We start from the raw sequence: 22,414 nt of genomic DNA on the forward strand, positions 1-22,414 counted from the left end.
GCAATAGAAACAGGGTTCGCGTAGTAGCTGCATACACCACGACTGTGTCGTCCAGCTGACTTCCAATCTTGAACTCTCAGCGGCATTCGCCAGAGCCTCCCATCTTAGCTCTCATATCCCCGTGTTTGAGAATCAGGCCAGAGGTTTGTTTCTCTTGCCACCCTTGCCACGCACTCTTGCTTTGAAGTTTCTGTCATGAGTGCTAATGTGCTGATTCCGGCAAAAAGAGCTTGGCTGAGGGATTTGCCACTCGCGTTCCGTGTTACCGCACGGCCTGTTCACGACCCTTGACCCGTCCTGCGCAGGCGTGGGCTACGCGGCTGCCGTGATGTCCTTCTGGCTCAACTCGTACTACATCGTGGTGCTGGCCTGGTCCCTGTACTACATCTACTCGGCGCTCTCGTCGGACGTGCCCTGGCGCTCGTGCGACAACTGGTGGAACACGCCCAACTGCCGCTCCGAGTACGAGCCTGTCAACTGCTCGAGCGTGCGCGGAGCCGTCTGCCCGGACCCGAAGCTGCTCCGGAGCCCCGTCAAGGAATACTGGGAGTGAGTACACGTCCAGGCGCTTCGTGTCGCACTGCACCCCCGGCGTCACACTGTCGCGGCAAGGGAGAGCTGTGGCTTGCTAGCGTCGCCTCCAGGTGCGAAGCCTAAGCAGCTGCAGGTGTGGTCGTGAACTCTCCGCCATCGTGTTAGTGAACGGATGTACGCTGCTAAGACTTAATGGATGCACACTACGTGAGGTCGTTAGATGTTGCGCGGAACTCCATCAGCTATCGCAAAAGGAACAGGGCAGGAATGGATTTATGGCGGTGGGGAAGAATGGTCCCCCCCCCCCGCCCCCACGCGCGAAATGTTCCAAACCACAACCACGCTGAATTCCATTTTTTTTTACGAAAAGGGCCCGAGAAATACATGGTTCAAATGGGACCGCCCTCACACAACCTCCTACTCCGAAGGTGGATCATAAATCCGTCCCTGGATCAGTGTTCCACTAACAGCGCATAACATCTGTTCACTTCGCCGGCTCCTCCTCTTGGGACCTGGACTTAAAAATTGAACTTTTTTTTTTATTTTTAAGCCACTGATGAGAAACACATTTTATCGCAGAAAATTTTTATTGGATCATTTCACCCGTTCCTAGCAAAATGTTACCGAACAAACGCGACGTTAACTTTAGTGGTTCAATCTGACCAGATAATCGCACGTGTCGCTGTTGTCGCCATCGTTACGCACTGCAGTCGATTCTTCCTGGCGGACTCGTTTAACGTGTGTGCAGCTTAGTCTGTGCAGTTAGCGCTATAGCAGACTGTTTAGGAAGCATCAACCGACGCAGAAGAGGCTGACTGAAACAAACTTCTTCGCACCACCCAATCGCCTACTTTACTAAATTCAAGGAACTAGTCGAAGGTGGCACATCGGCCGGCATTGCCCAAAACTGATCGCCTGCCCCGCTATTTATTGGTCCTGCATTTTTTCATGTTAGCGTTGTGCATACATGTCCAGCTTTCTCGAGCAAAAATTTTGGAAATTGGAAAATTGCAAGACACTGTTACGAAAATATTGAAAGCGATGGTCCATTATTCTTATATGTAGTAGTAGTATGTTTAGTAGTAGTAGTATGTTTATTTGGCCATATTATATACAATATGCCCTCGAGGTGAGGCTAAAGGAGGTAGACCAAGCATACCTCCTGACAAGGCCTACACCCCGATCACACATCATGGAAAACGGGGGCCGAATGGACAAAAGATAAAAAACAATGAGCAAACATGATCACAATAGAAAATAGTTAATGATAGACAATAATAAATATCAATTAACAATAAACGAAACATTTCATAATATGCACATTCAAAAAAATAATAAAGGAAAGGGAACACAAACACACACTCAAAAAAAAAACTAAGTATACAGAATTAGCTGAAATTTAACCGGGGGGGAAAAGAATCGTCAGTTTTTTCTTGAATACAGACACACTATAACTTTCTAAAGCAATCTGAGTAAGATACTGGTAGGCATTACACAATGTTATAATTTGATAATCGGTAGTTTGTTTACCATAATTTGTTCTGGGTCTTGCAGTAGATAGGGCAACGGAACGTAGACCATACGCAACGTTTCTTGAATTATAAGTGTTAGAAAAAGAGCTATAGTCATGCTTGACTTTATAAAAAATGTGAAGAGCCAAACTAAAATTGTATGAATTAAAGAAATTGCGAACATGAAATGTTTCAAAAAGATTTGCTTCAACAGATGAACTTGAACTTAATAAACGTAGAGCTCTTTTCTAGAGAGAAAGCAATTTGTATGAATCAGTTTTGTTGCATGTACCCCAGACTAGGTTGCAATACACCAGGTGAGAATGAACAAGGGCAAAATATAACTGTTTTTTAACTTGTAATGGGAGAAGATGTCTAACACGATAAATAACATAAATAGATCTGGCCATTTTTAGTCTAATGTAGTTTATATGATCGCTCCAACCCAAATCGCTACGAAAAAACACACCAAGGAACCGGCAACTATGAACTTGCTCGATGTTAAAGTCCTTAAAAAATAGTTTGATGTGATGATCTAATGGTTTGTTTTTTGGATGGAAGAGCATAAAATTTGTTTTGTTTACGTTTAATTGAAGTTGATTAACATAGAGCCAAACCGCTAACTCCTCAAGCCAGGCATTACATTGGTGTTCAATTACTTGGAGACTGGAGCCGGAAAAAAAGACATTAGTTTCGTCGGCATACATCATGATATTAGGAGTTAATGGAATGTTTACAATGTCATTAATATAGAGAATAAATAAAAGTGGTCCCAAAATTGAACCCTGAGGGACACCGAATTTTATCATACCAAAACTGGATTTTGCATCATGAATCTTAGTGTACTGTATCCGTGCAGTTAGATAACTTTCCAAAAGTGAATTTGCCACTCCACGGATCCCGTAAGTCTAATTTATGGAGCAGTATTGTATGTTGCACAGAATCGAAAGCTTTGCGTAGGTCAAGAAAAATTCCAACAGAAAAAAGCTTAGTTTCAAAATTGTTAATTATAGAGTTTTTAATATCTAACAGAGCAGATTCTGTTGATTTACCGGCCTGAAAGCCATACTGTTGGGGGCAGATGAGATGTTTAGCTTGTAAGAAATTGTTTAGTCGCCTATAGAGTACACGCTCAGCTAACTTCGAAAACAGTGGCGATACCGAAATAGGACGGTAATTATTTGGGTCATTTTTGTTGCCTCCTTTGAATAAAACGGTAACGCGCGCGGCTTTTAATTTGCTAGGGAATACACCAGAAAGTAGCATTCTGTTACAAATATGCGTAAGAGGGCCAGCAATAATATTTACAGCACATTTGATAGGAAAAGCAGCAACTTCGTCATCTCCAGGTGAGCAGGTGTTCCTAAATGAATTAATGATAGAAATAACTTCATCCACTGAAGTAGGGGACAAAAATATAGATTCAGTACTGCAAGAGGGTAAGTATGAGTCGACAGTCCGGGTTGAATGACAACTAGCAGAAGGTCGGTATGCTCCGGCAGCTAAAAAGTGTTCATTCAGCATATTGGCAAGTGAAACTCCAGCATAATTCACCCCATTGACTTTCAGCTCAGAGGGAAGACAATTCTTCCTGTTCCCTATAATAACGTTAATACCTTGCCAAAGTAATTTAGGATTGTGTAAGATTGACGAAAACTTATTAATATAGAAAAAAGATTTAGCTTTCTTTAGATCTGAGTTTAATTTATTTCGAAACTTCTTAAACTTAACTAAATCATCCGGGCATCGCGTTTCCAAAAAAACGAGAGAACATTTTGTTCTTTTCTTTAATTTGTTTCAAAAGTGCTCCTGTCATCCATTCTTTTCTAGCCTTTCTATGTTTTTTTATAGTTTGAGTTGGGAACGAGGCGTAATAGCATTCAAGCAGCTTCTGAATAAATATATCATAAGCACGGGACGAGTCATTTTCACCATATACATCTACCCAATTAATTGTAGACAACAAGTGACAAAATCTGGAGATGCTCTTTTCATCATTAACTCTACGAGCGTGAACCGGTTTATTCAATTTGATCGTATCAAGAAAAAGTGAAAAGAAAGGCAAGTGATCACTAATACCAGAAGAAAAAACACCGGATATGCAACTCTGAGGTGGGAAATTAGTGAAGCACAAATCAATTAATGTTTCAGAGTGCAAGGATATGCGAGTAGGCAATTCAATAGTATTGTCACAACCATTAGACAGCATTATTTCATTTAAATTAATCTTCAGAGCGTTATCCTCCAAAAAGTTAATATTGAAGTCACCTAGCACAATGATACGCCAGTTGTTTTGGTTTGCAAACTTCAGAAAACAATCAATGAAGCGAAAAAAATTGTCAGAATTTCCTTGAGGGGGGCGATACACAACCATAATAGCAACTCTACGAAAAGCAATGCAGACAGTTTCAAAATCAGTACAAACAAGTGAATAATCCGACAAGACCTCAAAGCACAAATAATTTTGCACATATAAAGATACACCACCACCACGCTTTCCATCTCGAAATACTGAAATGGGTTTGTAACCAGGAAACTCGCTGACATCTGCATTTGAGGTAAACCATGTTTCAGTGAAGGCAATAAGGTCAAAATTAAAGTTCAGTTTAGTTAATTCAGCTTCTACTTCTTCTGATTTATTTTTTAGACTTTGACAGTTCAAGTGGTAAAGAGATAGTGTGTTGCGAGGATTGTAAGCACCGTCCTTTAGAAAGTCTGTGAATGACTCGGCAGTAAAATAAGCCATTGTTGAGCAGGCGTACTACGCAGACTCGCAGCAACAGTGATTAAACCATCTTATCAATGTCCTCCTCACAAGCGATCCTGATGGCTCGTGCAGCAGGTTGCTTTCGAGCGTAGATCTTTCCTTCCTTAGACCAGACGAAAGCGTACTTCATTTCCTTAGCCTTCATTTTAGCGAGCCACAGTAAATTCCTGCTAGAAGCCGTCAGGTTATCAAAGAAGCGAATGTCATCTTCGCATTCTTTGCGCTTTGAAATCCAGTCTGTTTTTGTGGACCGGTTGGCAAAACGGATCAAAACCACAGGCACCTTGTCTGGTTGAGATGGAAGGCGGTGTAGCCCTTCAATGTCCTTTGCAACAAGTGTGGGCAAGTCAAGCTTCACAGCAAGGCTGTTTACTTTGCTCAGTAAATCTTCACCATCTGTCACAGGTATTCCATGTATTTCCATGTTTTGCCGCCTACTGTACTGGCTCAGTTCGTTCAATTCCTGACGCAGTTTTCGAATTTGCTGCCCGTCCTGGTTTGCCTCAATGTCGTCAACTCTCTTACGCAGGAGCTCGATTTCCTTGTCATGCCTATTAGATACTTCGAGCAATTTGTCATACGTGTCAGACATATGTTGTACAGACATTTCAAACTATTTCTTTATAAGTGTTTCTATCGACCGCATCAGACAGTTAAGACAGCCATAGAAAACCAATGGGGAGCGCTTTTTACGATAGCAAAAAGGTGAATAGAAAAGGAATACAAGACTGCGTCAGCTGATATCGGATATATTTATTTTTATTGTGAAATCTTACAATATATGAAAAAAAAAATGCGTTCATAAACGGTTTTCTGCTCAAAAATGCTTTTGTCCAGAATTGCTGGGTAGGGCTCTGTACATTTTCCCCGTGTGTAATGACCGCGTACCTCCCAACTGGTGGCGAAGGTAGCTTTTATTCTGCACATGGTGTCAACACACGCGCTGAATGACGGCTTGGAAACCTTGGTTGCTGGACCACTGTAGCGGCTAGCACAAAAATATCGGGTTGTTGTGGGACAGCTATTGCATTTGGTCTTCGTGATTGCGGAAGCTGGTTTCGTGTCTCAGATGGAGCCTAAACAGGATCAGAAAGCCTAAACGTTAAGACTATGCGAACCGAGATGCGTCGCAAAGCCGCAGAGAGAGCGAAGCACGACGCGGGATATCCTACTTTGAAAAGCGTCAGGAAGGCGATGCCGAGAGATGACGCCACGGTATGTGATGGCGTGCAACACTTCCTTCCTTTTAAGGGGAAAGCCTTAGTTGCCTCATGAGTACGCCGGAAGTGTCCGCCTCACCTGTCAATAAAATGTCATCAAAACTAAAATCAATAAAATAAACATAAAACAGAACAAAAAGTGAAACATTAAAAACGAATAAAATAAAAACAAAGAATAATAGGACAGAAAATTATAAAATACATATAAATCGCATTTTAAGAAATAATAAAAATACAACGCGGTCGTGGAAAAACTCCGCGTTCTAGAAAGTTTCATGCTTTCTCATTCATGCACGTAGCAGACTTAGGTGCCCTCAGAAATCTTCGCTTTTTACCCTCACTGCGGGATTTTTATGGCCACCCAGAGGCAAATCCTTACACCACCCTTTGATTTGACCTAACGTAACCTGATATTTGCGTCATGAGGACGCTGCGCTGGGCATTGGCGACCACATCCGCTCTAAGCGGCCTTATTACAGTCAGATACAGCTTAAGTGGGCAGTGAAGCTCCGCCCACATTCAGGACCGCCGCACAGAATTCATCCACGACAAAAAAGTAGTCCGTTATTAAAACTCTTCTTGTTCCCTAAAGAAGAAGGTAACCACAAGAAGCAATTATAACTTCTGGATTTTGATATCTAACTTGTTTAATGCAATCAAACCAGGCACGTATCAAGGGGGGGGGGGGAAGCCGAGCCCCCCCCCCCCCCCCTCTAAATCGTGCTCACCCCCTCACCCCCAGCAGTGTTCTTGTTAGGCAAGGACCCTGCCACTCCCCCCCCCCCCCCACCCTGGGCTTCGACCTATACTACTGCTCCCCCCCCCCCCCCGAAAAAATTGGTCTACGTGCCTGAGTCAAACATTAAAAGTTGATTTTGTTTACTCTTGAGATTGGATGGTGGAGTAATACAGGACGCCGAGGACCGCCGCCCAGTGCTACCAAGTGCTGATTTTTTTTAATTGTACCCTACTGTGGAACTGAACCTAGTAACGTAGGCTGCAAGACCATCGGCACGTGTAAAAGGAATGAGGTGTAGCGCAAGCTTTTTTTGTACCTAAATGGCAGCCGTATTTCTCTCAATCATCAGCATCCATGGTGATTTTGCTGTCGTGCAGCGATTTTTCACATGTTGTTCGGCATCAAAACTATGAAGTAACAGGCCTCGGACTGAAACATCCACTGGTTTTCGTTCAAAGCTCTTTCTGTACATGAAAGAGGTGTTTTTACCATTTGTAAATGCTTTAAGTCACAGTTACAAAAGAACTTACAACAGGAACTCACCGGAGGTCCCATAAATCGGGAAGGCGTCCATCTTGAAACGACGTTTTTGCGTAGACAGCTTCACATCAGACGATGCAACTTATCGCTTACTAATGTCTCGAATATTAGTCGCCCCACTCTGCAGCGTGAAGTCTTCTAGTTTTGATGAGAGAAACTACGAAGAAAGCCACGTCTCCATTCACAATGACGGAAAATTTCGGACACTCTTTGCCCTGCAAACGATACAGAGAAGATGAGGAAAGGCAAGGATGTTTACCAGAAAGGTGTTCCAGTCGACTACCCTGCACTGGGGGAGGGGGAGTGAGGAGATGTAAAAGGGGAAAAGGAAATGGGGTGAGGAGCACAATCACAAAATGCGCGCATCAGTGCAAACAAGGTTTGCACCTCCAGTACAAGTGAGGTGGGTTTAGAGGGAAGGCATCTGCGCCAAGTGTCCTCAGTTTTGGGTAATGTAGCGATGCCCCGGGCTTGACGAAGCGCGCGATCGCCCGCTCCACCAGAAGTCCGGGAAGCCCCGTAGTTTAGCCGCATGAGCCGAACCAGCACAACGAGCAGGTCGAGCTGCCATGCAACATGCAGTGGCAGACCAGAGTATGCGACGGCACATACATTGCATGTATATATTATGTATGTATGTATGTATGTATGTATGTATGTATGTATGTATGTATGTATGTATGTATGTATGTACGTATGTATGTATGTATGTATGTATGTACGTATGTATGTATGTATGTATGTATGTATGTATGTATGTATGTATGTATGTATGTATGTATGTATGCGTATTGTGTATTCATGCGTGTGCGTGGCGAGATAAAAACGACGTACTGTTTAGCGTGGTTAGGCCGAATGCCAATTAGATGTTCTGGCACTTCGGTTTTCACTTCGGCTTTGGCTCTAGGCTCGGCTTACAAGGTCAAGCAGGCGTCACAGATCAGCAAAATAGGATTTGAGTTCCGCCTTAAGGGTATGATTCGATATAGTCAATAGATTAATGCCCATGTATGCGGAATCGGTCTTCCTCTACATTCACAGATCCCTGGGAGTCCTCATGCCCCTCCTGGCACAGTGGTGCAGCGGTTAAGCGATGAGCCACTGCATGGCGATGGCAGGTGCTGCTACCAGCGTGGCCTGTTAGATCCAGGTTGCTCTTCCGGAGAAAGCTCGAGGTCACGTAGAGGGGGCTTCGGACACACAAACATCGGCGAAATCCGAAATCTGCGCTTTTAGTTTTTTCGCTATAAACGTGACAGGACGCCATATTGAGCGACAGTTGTTAAGCTATCTCTATTTTAGGATACGTTGAGGTAGAGATGAAAGCTACCTCGTATCTGTTTAGTTCTAGAGCGCTCCTTTCAGTTTTCCGCACACACGAGTTTTTCGACAAGGCCTTCTCCCCAGTTCTTAGGCGCACCGATGATCCCTCCTCGGGCGGCACGTTTCGCGGGAGATGCCGCAGATGGACCGTGCTAGACTCCTCCGCTCTCGCAACACTCAAGTCTTCCTGCCACGGTAACCACCCCCGGTAAAGCTTTCCTATGATCCCGGCAAACCCTCCTCGTTCCGTGGTAACCGTAGATCGGTTGGGCGTTCCTCCGCTCTCACCACACACTTCTCCAGTGGCAGACAGAAATTCTTCTTCCCAGTTGCCATAAAGGAGCGTATACATAAATAACGCGGCACTGTTCACCTGAAATAGCGAGGTATTCTGTGATGCTGCAGCGCTTGCAAATCGCATCAGGGCGCTGTGCTCTTTCTGAAATAGTCGATCCCGTTTTAAGGGATACAGGAAACATATATAAGTGCTCAACTGCCGCATTAAATTTGCTCTATCTGCTGCAGAGGTTGCTGCTGCAGCGGTTGAAGACGGGTGCGACACGGTGCACGTGTGTGTGATTCCTGCCGCCCACTGCAACACGTTATTTTCCGGCTTGTAGTTTCTGAGCTTAGTTTTGCTTAGTTATAATTTAGTTAAGGCCCCGTCTGGAAGAACTTTACAGCGACAACTGGTTGAAATGCACTGCTTGCTTTATGACGTTGTCAGGCTTAACACAGTGAGCCATTAGTCCTAAACACGATCAGAGCTTAACCTGAGTATAATGTCTTCTCCAGACATGGCGGTGACCCATCAAAGCAAAACCATTAGCAACCAGGATAAACATATGGTTTCGCGCGTCTACTCAATTTAAATGCGTTAAAACCTTACCAACTTTTATGTATCTTCTTCCCGTTATCAGCCCGATTCATTGAACGGAATTGATTGTGAATGCGTTTTCTAACGAGCGCTAATATGAGCGATCTCTACTACGTCTGCAACTCATGGATATGAGCAACTGTAAGATTCGCTGCGCTGCCGAATGAGGAGACTTCACTCAGTGACGCAGCACTGTATACGGTAACACGGAGTACTAAAACGAGCGGTAGACTGGGGACAACTCCATCGAATTACTTTTTTTTTTGTTAGCAAAAACTGCCGCCACGGTGGCTCAGTAGTTATGGCGGTCGGCTGCTGACCCTAATGACGCGGGTTCGATCTCGGCCGCGGTGGTCGAATTTCGATGGAGGGGAAAAGCTAGAGGCCGTGTACTGTGCGATGTCACTGCACGTTCAAGAACCCCAGGTGGTCGAAATTTACGGAATCCTCCACTCCGGCCCATAAAGCAAACCTTAGAAAAATCTGCGGTATGACCCCTTCTGGGTATGTTGACGTTTCACCGGCACTCTAGACGCGCATTTATTGCTAAGAAAATTCTATTTAAATATTTCTCGTCTCTCGGGTCAAACTTGCGACGTATACCGAAAAGGACTTCGCACTAATAGCCTTAAAGCGAAAGATGTAGCTCGGCACCTGGATTCCCCCGCCCCCCCCCCCCCCCAAATAAAACACACACGCTAAACGCTGAAACAGTAAGACGACGTCAGCGGCAGCTGTCCAGCTATTTTCATTTTGCGATATACTCAGAGAAACAATTTCAGACCGACAAGCGTATGAGCAAAATTATAGACCACTTTTATTTTTCATACATATTCCTTCTTGAACTAGCGCTTCTCTCCAGATCCACGATAGTCGTGAAGAAAGACTTGTGATCTGAGAAGTGGAAGGAGGTGTTTTCGAGGTTTTGGTACAGTATAGGTTTCGGAGGGTTGTCACAGCAGTGGAAGGAGTTACGATGTGGCGGTACTACGCTGTCACGCGTGACGCCACTGGGCTTGGACCACTCAGCGTGGTGGGTTGCCATGGCACGTTGCAGTCACGTCAAGCGTGACATCAGTGCAGCCCTCCTCGTCCTTCTTACCACGGTAATCACCCTCTGGCTACTGCGACTACTAGTACTACTACAACGCCGAAGCTTAACCCAAAGAACGGTCCTACAACAGCTGCCGCTGTAAAAACTGTCGGCGCACGCAGTTTACTCGCGCAATTGGTCGGTGATGACGACACCTCCGCTTCACTTTACAGCGAAAGCTGTTATAGGAAGCCCTCCAGAGCGGAGCTACGCCGTCTCCCCACAGCCGGCGCAGCTGGCCATTGGTGCACAAATGGGCGCTAAACACGTGGCGGGGCTGTGGTGAGCGCGCGGCGTTAGCTGCGCAGCCACTGTTGCGAGGATACCCCAGCGGTGTTCCTCATCGCACTGCTGTCGCTGTGTGGCGCAGGGGCAACGTGCTCCAGATCACGGGCGGCCTCCACGAGCCGGGCGACCTGCGCATGCCGCTGGCCATCACGCTGCTCATCGCCTGGGTCCTCTGCTACTTCTGCATCTGGAAGGGCGTCAAGTGGACCGGCAAGGTGGTCTACTTCACGGCGCTCTTCCCCTACGTGCTCCTCTTCATCCTGCTCGTGCGGGGACTCACGCTGCCCGGAGCCTTCCAGGGCATCAAGTTCTACGTCCTGCCCGACTTGAACCGCCTCTCGGACTCCATGGTGGGTCCTCGTCTCGGGCATAAAAAATGGTCTCTAGACTTTCTGTAGATTTCTTATTTTTGCTTTCCTATACATATTTCCTTCTGTTTATTTATTGTCTATAGACTATCTATACACAAACGTTTCCTAAACGTGCATGGCCATAAATTTATAGATTTTTTGTAGCCTGTGCACGAGATCTTTGTATATAGCCTAGTCTAAAGAAGTTTCCTATAGAAAATTATAGACTTCATTGACAGAAGTACATGCACATTCTTCGACTGTCTAAAGAAATCTTGCGCTGCCGCGGTATCTCAGTGGTTATGGCGCTCGGCTGCTGATCCGAAAGACGCGGATTCAATCCCGGCCGTGGGGGTCGGATTTCGATGGAGGCGAAATTCCAGAAGCCTGTGTGCTGCGATGTCACTGAACGATAAAGAATCCTAGGTGGCCCAAATTTCCGGATTCCTTCACTTCGGCGTCCCTCAAAGCCTTGGTTGCCTTGGGACGTTAAACCGGCATTAAATAATAAAATTATAAAGAAATTTTTTGTGCCGGTAGTCTATGGTTCATCTCTCGCAGCGCACCTGCCGTTTTTGCGACGACGCTGGTGAACATCTGATTCTGTCATTTGTGACGAGGAGGCATTAGGCAGCAATCCGTCGATGCACAAAAAACTATTGCGCGCAGGCTGGTATTCGCATTGAAATCCATTTCCTGGGCAGATCATCACTTGATGCTGCATGCACGCTTACTCTGGTGGCGTCAAATGCCAAGCCTGTAGAGCCACAGGACCATATGGCTCTTTTTACGGCAAGACGAGAATGATAAGTTCAGATTACTAGAGCGTGTTCTAAGCTTTCAGATATCAACCTGCAATTAGCCTGCAATCTGGACGTGTTTCTTTGGTCATGAATCGCCATAATACAGCTCTAAAAAATATGGTACTAGACAGCGCGGTGCCTGACATAGGAACATCTCAGTGCGATAAGTCCTGAGGAAGACCAGCCTCTGGAGACGAACGTTTATAAATTTACAAACATATGGTCAGCATAGAACTCTGCTTTCAGACTTACCTTCAAACCATCTTGCGCTATCTGTCATACTCTTAAACCCGCGATACTAATTGAGTCATCATCAACCTGCCAACGCCCACTGGGACAAATGCCTCTCCCGTATCCCTCAAATTAGCACTGTCCTGTGCAAGCTGCGGCCACTCTATCCCCGCAGTTTTTCTTATACCTTCTGTATCTGATCCGCCCACCTAAATTTCCACCGCCCCCTTCTACGCTTGCCTTTTCTTTGAATCCGCTGCGCTACGCTTAAGGACCAGCGGTGATCTTGCCTTCGCATTACATGCCCTGCCCAAGCCCATTTCTTCCTCTTGATTTCCACTAGGATGTCATTAACCCGCGTTTGTTCCCGCACCCACTCTGCCCTCTTCCGGTCTCTCAATGTTGTACCTATCATTTTTCTTTCCGTGACCCGCTGCCTTAAACGTAACTTAAGCTGAACCCTTTTCGTTAGCCTCCACGTTTCTGCCCCGTTGGTGAGCACCGGTAAGATACAGCTGTTGTACACTTTTCTCTTCAGGGAAATTGGTAAACTGCCATTCATGATCTGAGAGAACCTGCCAAATGTGCTTCACCCCATTCTTATCATTCTAGTTATTTCACTCTCCTGATCAGGATCTGCGGGCACTCCATGCCCTAAATAGAGGTATTCCCTTACCACTTCCAGCGCCTCCTTACCAATTGTGATCTACTGTTGCCTTCCGAGAATGTTCAACGTTACGTTGCTTTTTTACATATTAATTTTTACACCTACCATACCACTCTAAGTCACTGACCATGTTTTGCAGCTGGTCTCCTGAGTGACTTAGCAAGGCAATGTCATCAGCGAATCGCAGATTACTCTTATCACCAACAGTTCCCAATCCAGGCCTCTGAATACATCCTGAAAACAGGCGGTGGCGTCATCGTGTCCCTCTGCTTGACTCTCTTGCATATTGGTATTTTTTCACTGACTTTATGGAGACTATGGTACCTCTGTGACCGTTATATATATCTTGCAGTATTTCTACTTAAGGATTCTCTACATCGTGATTCCGGAATACCTGGATGATTGCTGAGGTTTCGACCGAGTCAAATGCCTTCTCGTAATCAAGGGAGGCTATATAGAGGTTGTTTCACGTAATAGTTATCACAATTTTTAAAAATAGGCTTTTGTGTTAGAAAAGCGCTTTTTTTTCCTCGTAGAATTACCAGCGGTGTAGCACATCAGAATGCAGCTGACGAGCTAACTAGCTGGCTGGTTAACTAATATTGAGTAATTAACTTTAACTATTACTGTTACACTCCTTAATCATTGGGAGGCATGTAGCCCACTGTAAGTAATATTTATATCAGTTTTTAGAATTTTGGAAACGCGGATGCCCTCTGCGTTGTGGCCCAAGAAATTTTCGCTATTTCGACGAGTTCCCTATCACTGGAGAAGTTGCTTTGCCTGCAAGCTTCTCGAAAGCGCATGCATTTTGGCGCGATGTGCCCAAAATTTGTTGGGCCACAGCGCCGAGGATCACCGACCTTTTTCAACATTCTAAAAACTTGTATGGATTTTGCTTACGGTGGGTTACATGGCTCTCAGTTATAAAGGAGCCTAACAGTAATATTTAAAAAGTTAAATAATAAATTTTAGTTAACCAGCCTGCTAGTTAGCACTTCTTAGCTGCATTTTGCTGTACTACACCCCTGGCAATGCTATGCCGAAAAAAGCGCTCTTCTGAGTCAGATGCTTTTTTGTTTAATTGTGGAATGCCTTAGGTGAAAGAGCCTGTAAAAGGTTGGTTATATCCGCGCATTTCTCTGTCATCTGATTGATAGTATGAATTTGGTCCCAATTAACACTAGTGCAATATGGTCCGAGTGACTGAGTGCCCAATGGAAAATTCGCCGCTTCAGATATGTCGCTGTTTTTGTAATATTGTTCTGAGGACTCCCTGTATGTGTAATATGTCTTTTCATTTCTCAGCCTCTCCTTTGTCGCATTGGTGTGATGCATTGACGATCGTGTATCTTTTATGCCGAATTTTCTGTTACGCAGGTATGGATAGATGCCGCCACTCAGATCTTCTTCTCCTATGGCTTAGGACTGGGTTCCCTAATAGCCTTAGGAAGCTACAACAAATACCACAACAATGTGTACAAGTAAGTGTGCCCGAAGTATGCCACCGTAAATCAAACCATCCCCGGTCTGACCACACATGGTGAAATAGTATCCAACAGTGAGAGCGGGAATTCAGGTTCTTTTCCGTATGTGACGAATGTCTGCTGCCTTCATCACTCAAATCTTCGCATAGCGCACATGTGTGGTTAGGCGTTCGCGTCGTCTTCAGTGCATGGCGAGCCGCTCCCTGGAGTTCGGGAACCCTCTCTCTTGTGCAGGGACGCGCTTATCGTGTCGTGCATCAACAGCGGTACGTCCATGTTCGCCGGCTTCGTCATCTTCTCGGTGATCGGCTTCATGGCGCACTCTCAAGGCAAGGACATCGCCGACGTCGCTGCATCAGGTGAGTGCACGATTTCGTTGCGCTTGCAGTGTGTGAGTCGTCTGTGCAGATTCCTTCAGAAGCGCCTTTCTCGCGGAACCTGTTGTGAACGGCTGCTTTTGCGTCATTTAAGGTGTTCCCTGCCAAGAGAGCTCAACTAGCTTCAGGTTTCTGATCGCGTTTTCTGTGTATCCTGGCGAAACAAAGCGGGTAGGGGAACCGTCCGGGTACCCTCCACTGGCAGAATTTGCCTCCTCCGGTGGGCGCACTGTCTTCACTCTCCTGCGCTCTTCATTCTTATTACCGAGAATCGCAATCGTGCCGCGAGTCTTCTAACGCGAGAGCGTTAAGGGCCGCGTGTCGCCGAAAAGTCGGCGTCGTCGTCGGCATCGTTTGACGTGAGCGAAGAATCCACGAAAAACTTCCAGAGGTGAAACTTAGAGGGCAGGCGGGCCACCTAGGTCACGTGACCTTGTGACGCCATCCCAACCTGCCGACCGGTTGTGAACAAACTGCGCACCGTTGCAGGTGGCAGTTAAATTGATCACTGGTTGCGAGTGGTTGCTCAGGAAGAGCAACTTGGCTATCATGAGTCGCACCTGTGGCAGCAGCTGCCACCGCAAGGCAGCGGTGCATAGCTTAACCGCTGCTTCACTGCGTCAAGAGCGGCATGAGGACTCCCAGGGGTCTATGAATGTAAATTCGAGAATGACCAACTCCGCATATATGGGTATTAACCCATTAACACTATCGCGCCATACCCTTAAGGAGTAGGTTTAAGAGTGCCCTACAGTTTTATGTGTACTTTGTTCCAGCTGGCTTTCGCGCAGCTGTCGTCATCGCTTTGGCGTACAGGGTGTCATGGACAAGTGAGCTTTATGCACATAGAATCTGTTAACGTGCATTACTTCATAATTAAATTGAGGCCTGTTTTATTGTGATCAAAAGTTCACAGGACGCGAGTGTGCGGGGAAAAAATTATTTCGGCACATTCACGTAAACTAGTCGCATGAGATGTGTCAGTGGTCGAGGATGCGTGCATGTTCGATCTGCTGGTAACAGCACCGCCTGAGTGGGTAGCGAGGTAGAGCTTTTTTTCCCCAGAACGCGCCTCCCTTAATACTTTGATCGCGTTAGTACGTATGGCTTCGTCATTCTTCAAATCTGCTTATGCTTCCACCAAACTGAATGCTTGTTTAAATCTAAGGAGGCCATACTCAGATATAATGACGAGTTGAAGGCAGCCACACTGCGTCGCTATTTGGCACTATTTGGCGCTATTTTGGGATGCGAAAAACAAGAACGCCGACGAAGCGGTGCTCGAACATGCGTTTGCAGTACAGCTGTTGTACGACGTCCCCATCTCAATGTTTCAGTGTACTGCTCGCCACGAAATTAAGTCATCTTCCTTAGGCACACGATGACGAAGGACAATGAAGTCGTCTATTAGATATCCATGAATTCTTACCTATCTGCTAGTTGCAGCGAGTGCATAAGTGAAAAAAATTCTTGAGGTTTCCTAATCACGTATAGATAGGTTTGATTAGCACTACTCCAGTGAGCTCCTTTAATACGTACTGACCTTTCGGCCCGTGGCACTGTGAGCAGCATACCTTGCTGGATCTCTTCAGTTAACGACTGAATGTGTTTGTACTTGTTTGCTGTGTAACTCATCTTGCTATTGACCACTGTAATATGCTATGGATATCCCCTCCCCCAACCTAAGGGACTTCAGTGGTGAATAAATGGCGATGATGATTAAATTCATGTCGGTTGATGTGAGAGGAACACTACAATTAGTTTACGATGTGCCCACACGTGTTTCCCCTTGTGGAAAAAGCACAGACGTCAGCAGGAGTGTCCAGATAACGCTCCAGCTGCTCTCTTGGGGATCATGCCTTCCCTGCTTGTATGTTTGTGCGCTCAAAGACATCGGTGAAGAAGAGCCTCCCCTGGGAGTACGTTCAGCGCCCTGGAAATGCCTGCCCGTGAGCAGTGCTTGAATGAGCGTCGGTATAAGCAACCTGCAGGTGGCGGCACTGAAATTGTTCCACTAGAGGCCTAAAAACTGTCACCCACTTATAAATGCTAGACCACATTGTGAACCATGATAGTCGCGCGCTTGGCTGCTGATGACATTCCTTGCCTTGTTTCTCTTGTCAGAGCTCAGATAGCTGACGCACACCGCGTGTAGATTCGACAGGCCGTGGAACCTCTATGCACACACAGATGGCGTGTCAATACTGGCGCACCAAAAACTGCTTGCTGCTCTTGCCAGGATGTGTGTTCACGGAAAACTCGAGCGCAGGTTGTCGCCAAAAGGCATCACAGTTTCAGGCATTTTGTCTCAAACAAGTGATTAAAATTGACAAGATAAAATATTACTATGCCAGTGCGCAGAGTACACATCCCTCAGACCTTTACTTCCTGAATATTTCCGAGTGCATAGCGAAAAAACAAGCATTTTAAAACAGAAACATGCTGTCTTTATTTGTGTTCATCTCATTACCACGCACTGCACTGATTCTCTGACAAGGACGTGAAACGCGATGTGCTTGTGCTGTCCCTCTGCGGCGGCATCGTCGCGTACTACCAGGAACGGTAGCATAAACGAGACACAAAATCAACTCGCTGCTTCTGCAACCGTTGTACTTAAAAAAAAGGACATTTTTTCTTTTCGCACTTTTCACGACTGCAACCTTGAAAACGCTGCCGAAATGGGGTCTGTCGTGGTCATCATGGTACCGCTTATAATCACGCGATTTCAAACACTGGTCGTTTCCACATTGGTACGCACTGCATTTGCCCGCAGAATAACCATCGGCTGTAAACAGGCGTTATCATAATTGCTTTCGTCGCGGTTAATTAGAAAGGGTGTGCAGAGGATGTGCATAGGTGTAAGGGCCCTCGCTTCCACATTAAAGTCATGTACAGTCGTGAGAAAACGTAGGAGATCCCTCCCCCCTCCCCCATGTGTCCGAACCTTGCCGCTCTAGTGTTCCTGTATATGCTGCCGCAGAGAGCAGAGTTGCGCGAATGTCCGCCATCATGTTCCAATCTCTGCGGGAAAGCCACTGCTCGTGCATACAGGGGCTGCGTTCATGGGCTCACAGTGTAGAGGGCTTGGGATTGTTTTTATTTTGCGTACAAATTGCGCTCGATCGCAAGTTATTAAACGCAACGCCGAAAACTAATCTGTGATTTGCCGAGGGTGCGCAAACAGCATGAAAAACGAAAATCGCCAAACGTTAACAGAAAATTGTAGCCATGACAAACTGAGGAAAAAATGCTAATAACAGCCTGCGAGATTTTTTTTTTCTGGAACAAGTAATTTCAGATGAACAAGTAGTCCCGTTCCGGATGGGACAGCGTCTGTCCCGTCCTGTCTTCCTGCGTGCTCGTTTCAAGAAGAAAAAAAGAGTATAGCGGAGAATTACTTTTTCCACAACTCGCACCGCCGCTTGTCCTGTGCGCGTTATGCGCAGAAAATACGAAAATGCATCTGCCTAGGACTACATTAAAATGATTCTGCTGCTTGTTGCAGGCAAGCAGACTAAAGAACCGCCCAATGCATTGAACAAACGAGTCTGACGTAAGGAAAAAATTTCAAACTCAGTAGTTTGCCTAAAACATTTTGCAAAATGTACCGCGTTGCTAAATTAATGCAGTGAAATGACGAATCTTTAAAGGACTTTGAAAGTACTCTTTCTCGTTGATATTATTACCTTTCCTAATTTTTATTAAAAAGCATTATTTTTTCATCTGAGTTATTAAATTATAATATTTGGGCGCGTTTATCGCGGCCCGTTCTCAAAAGCTATTTCAACCGCCGACCTTCCAAATGGCTCTTCGTCAAACGCTTTGCCGTTTCCAGTGCGGTTGCTGCAGTTTGGCGCACTGCACCCAGTCATAGCTGACGACTGCGTCCCTCACTACCACAGCGTACCACCAAACCTAACGCGACAGGCGTGCGCGGAAAATGTGTGAAATGTAGCGTCGAGCTGACAAGGGGTCGCTCGGCACTGTGCCTGTAAAGTTAGCTTCCCCGCGGAAAATTATATGCTCGACGTCACGAAAATCATGTGATCGCTTCTCAGCGAATGGCGTTCGGAGCCGCAAGGAAAACCAGACGCGCAAATCTACTCCCTGCGGATATACAGGAACACTACCGCTCTGCATTGATGCTCCACCTGGCCGGTCTCGACAGTAGTAGGGCTTCGTAAGGTGGCGCCCCGATGCAAAGCAGCAAGTTTCGAAACGCGAATGGGGGGAAGGGGAGTCTCTTCCGTTTGCTCACGACTGTATGTTAACTTTCTGCGGTCTGTATAACTGCTGCGTATCACAGGTCCCGGGCTGGCGTTCCTGGCGTACCCGTCGGCCGTGCTGCAGCTGCCCATCTCTCCGCTGTGGGCGGTGCTCTTCTTCCTCATGATCGTCATGCTGGGACTGGACAGTCAGGCAAGCACGCTTTAGTAGTGCCCTCCAACTTTTAACAAGCAGCGGCGCCGGCGGCAGAGGACGTGACGCGCAGTTTTCTTCGCGGCGCCCCGCAGTTCTGCACGCTGGAGGGCTTCATCACAGCCGTGGTGGACGAGTGGCCACGGCTGCTGCGGCCGCACAAGGAGATCTTCATCGCCGTCGTCTGCTTCGTCTCCTACCTCATCGGCCTCAGCTTCGTCACGCAGGTAGGACGGCGCGTGTATACACCTGACAGCTACACTTGACACATGTGTGCCCGAAGTGGTTCCGGGCTGAAATGCATGCCGACGGAAGGCACAGACATGCACCGTTTCAGATTTCGCAAAGGTGTGTCTCGCTCGTCCCCTTGCCGTTTGTCGCTATTCTGTGCTGCGGATATCTGAAACCGCTCGTTTCCATCTCCCGGTTTTCCACTCACAAGGCGTGCAAGCAGGAAGAGGTGGATGAAGAAACGTGCCCACGGTTAGACGTTCCGAAAAGCATCCCTCTGATGGCGAAATCAACTTGCTCCGGAAAATGCTGAAGCCACAGGTCGTGCGTGCAAAGCTATTTTTGGATATGTGGAAAAGCGAAAGAGTGTCCAAACTTACCTTTCGAAACTCGTTGGCCCAAAGTGGTCGAAACTAAGAGTCTGCGATATGTTTTTCCCAGTTTCGAATACTACGTTCATGTTTCGCTGGTGCAGCTGTGTTGTTTGCTAACCAAATATTCTTGGAGCGTACGTGACCTTCAGATCCTCAACTGTCTTTTTATTCCGCTGAGGCTTTGTTCGCAGCACACTGCGTTTGCTAATTCACTTTGCACTGATATTTCCTGTTGGTCTCGACATCCCACTTCTTAGTAGAATATCATAGAACACTCCGCCGACGCGTCTTACATGCGGCTCTGCGCGTTTGTTTGTTTTTTTATCCTGTACAACATGCGCTTGCAGTTTCTGGATAAATATATTCTTTACACAGAAGCTCCACGTGTCTGTATGGATAACCAAAGGAGCCAAGGCAAATGTCAATCCACTTGCAACAGAATGCTTGCTACATTGTTGACCAGAATGAGTTTCAGGTAACAAACGAGAAACACAAGTACAATCTGAAAATGAAAATAAACGAAGACACTGTTAAACTAAGGCAGCCAAGATCCCGTAGTTAGGGTAATTTACTTGCCGATAAAAAAAAAAACGGCCGTGGCTTAGCTTGGTTAAGCCTGGTGATTGCGAAGCTTCTCGTTCTTCTTCCGTCTCCGTAGCTCGCTGATGCTTCCTCTTTGCATTCTGCCGAGCTGCCTTGTTCGTAGGCACCATCGTAACATCTGGCTGTATGACTGCCTTGGCGAGAGGAGCGGAGCTATTTTATACAGCTGGTGTGACGTCACTCTGACCGTAGCGCCCCTGGTGAGAGGAGCGGGAGTTAGGCCGCCGTTGGTGGCTACCGCCTCGCCTCGCGACGGCGTGAGATGGGGCCCCGTTTTTACACAGCTGGTGTGACGTCACTCTAGGTCACGTGGTGTGACGTCACGCAGCGAGGTCACGCTAAAGGTCAATGGTGCTTACCACCGCCTCGCCACGGAACGGGCTGAAGTGTGACCTAAAGTAGTATTGCTTCGCAATAAAAATTAGAACCTTGACGCACAAGTGGCCCAATTATTGATTTCTGATGCCTATATCTTTTACCTTTTAGTTGCTGAGGAGGTCTGCGCATAACGAGAGCCACTTTCTATTGCAATTACTAGCCGGCGCAGAGCAGTGTGTGACCAATGCAGGCAGCCACTTTTTTGCGGTGCAGAGGAGGCAATGGAGATCATTTAGTCGGTTCTCTAGCCTACAGGTGACTGCCAAACAGCCGTTTCTGTGCGTGCTTATTCGCATTCTGCTCGAAACGAATCGCTGATACTAGCGCCTCTAGTTGGTACTTTGTGCGCAGTCACACAGCGGACAGTATGGAGGCACCGAACAGCGCCCACTGCACCTTGTGGTGTCTCCCTGTTGTCCGTGTTCCCTGTCGCGCTGTGTGATTGTACGCATTCTGCTGCAGTGTCTCTACGCCTGCTGTTAGTGCCGAGCGAATAAACCCAGCTGACAGAAGCCGTCGCATCTTGTTTTGCAAGCTCGCCTAGACAACGTGAACGTGTGGCCTTCTCAGGGTGGATTCTAATGATAACAAGAATATCGCCGTTTTTAATTACTTAAATGACCCACTGAGAAGTCGAAATGCCTTCCTGCGCTGTCGGTTGATAGGGCCAGCAAATACATTTCCTCTGGGACCGCTGGCTGCCTAAAGCAGGCTCTTTACAAAGTGAGCTTGCCAGGAGTCCAGCGATTGACACCGCGAAGCGTTGAAAGTTTTCCAGAAAGCAGTACGGAGTCCATTTTTGCGAAAAATGCAGCCATCTAACGAATCCAGCAGAGTGCACCTGCTTAATACTGTCGTTGAAACTGCTCTGTGGTCGTTCTTGTTCCCGCAAATCTTAGCCTCATGATACGACGGTGCAAAAAAAAATGTTAGGTGATCAACGGGATTAACGCGATAGAGCATGCGTTAACATTATTGTTCCCACCGGACAGAGCACGCTGCCGCTCTGCGACGCTGACAGGTTCAGACCATGCGTGCCGTGATTCAGTCTGTCGATCACCGTGTGACAAGCCATACCACTCTCCACAACCCCCGCTCATCGCCTACCACCCTCTCTTCCTATTTCATCTTCCACTTTCTCTCTTCCTCATTCTTCTAATTTAAAAGGAAAAGACGATTTTCCTCTCTCCGCTCTGCCACCTGCCAACTAGGCTTTAGACGGACAGATGGACGGACAGATTTTTTTCCACATCGGGCTTCTACAGCTAACGCATTAAAGGAGCCTGCAGACAACCACGCTTCGTTGAGGAGCGGAAAGGCAGAAAGAAAGAGAAGCTGTGACGTCACTCTTTGAGAAGCCTGAAAAGTAACTACCCCGTATGGGAAATTGTACGCCGATTCTGGCGCTCCTACCCGCTCCCGGATAAAATGGCCTCCAGAACCGCGCTGTTGATCGTCCGGGCAAGTGTCCATTGTCTTACGTTCCCTGTCTTCTTAACCATAGCTTAATGCGAAAAAAGACGCGCTTCTGAGGAGGACTCAAAAGACAAGACAGGACGCACATATTAGCATGCGCCCTGTCTTATTCTCTCTCTTGTCCAA

At 46.6% G+C, this 22,414-nt stretch overlaps 1 protein-coding gene across 1 annotated transcript in view; it reads left to right on the plus strand.

Moving 5' to 3' along the window:
* Gat (sodium- and chloride-dependent GABA transporter) overlaps nt 1-22,414 on the plus strand; it is a 261,834-nt gene that overhangs the window by 228,133 nt on the left and 11,287 nt on the right. Inside the window, exons 3-8 of the mRNA XM_077640873.1 lie at nt 306-549; nt 10,975-11,242; nt 14,324-14,427; nt 14,665-14,789; nt 19,114-19,226; nt 19,322-19,453. Coding sequence (XP_077496999.1) covers nt 306-549; nt 10,975-11,242; nt 14,324-14,427; nt 14,665-14,789; nt 19,114-19,226; nt 19,322-19,453 — 986 coding nt within the window. The remainder of the gene's footprint in view (nt 1-305; nt 550-10,974; nt 11,243-14,323; nt 14,428-14,664; nt 14,790-19,113; nt 19,227-19,321; nt 19,454-22,414) is intronic.

Source organism: Amblyomma americanum, chromosome 10 (genome assembly GCF_052857255.1).
Source record: "Amblyomma americanum isolate KBUSLIRL-KWMA chromosome 10, ASM5285725v1, whole genome shotgun sequence".
NCBI classification, from domain to species: Eukaryota; Metazoa; Arthropoda; class Arachnida; order Ixodida; family Ixodidae; genus Amblyomma; species Amblyomma americanum.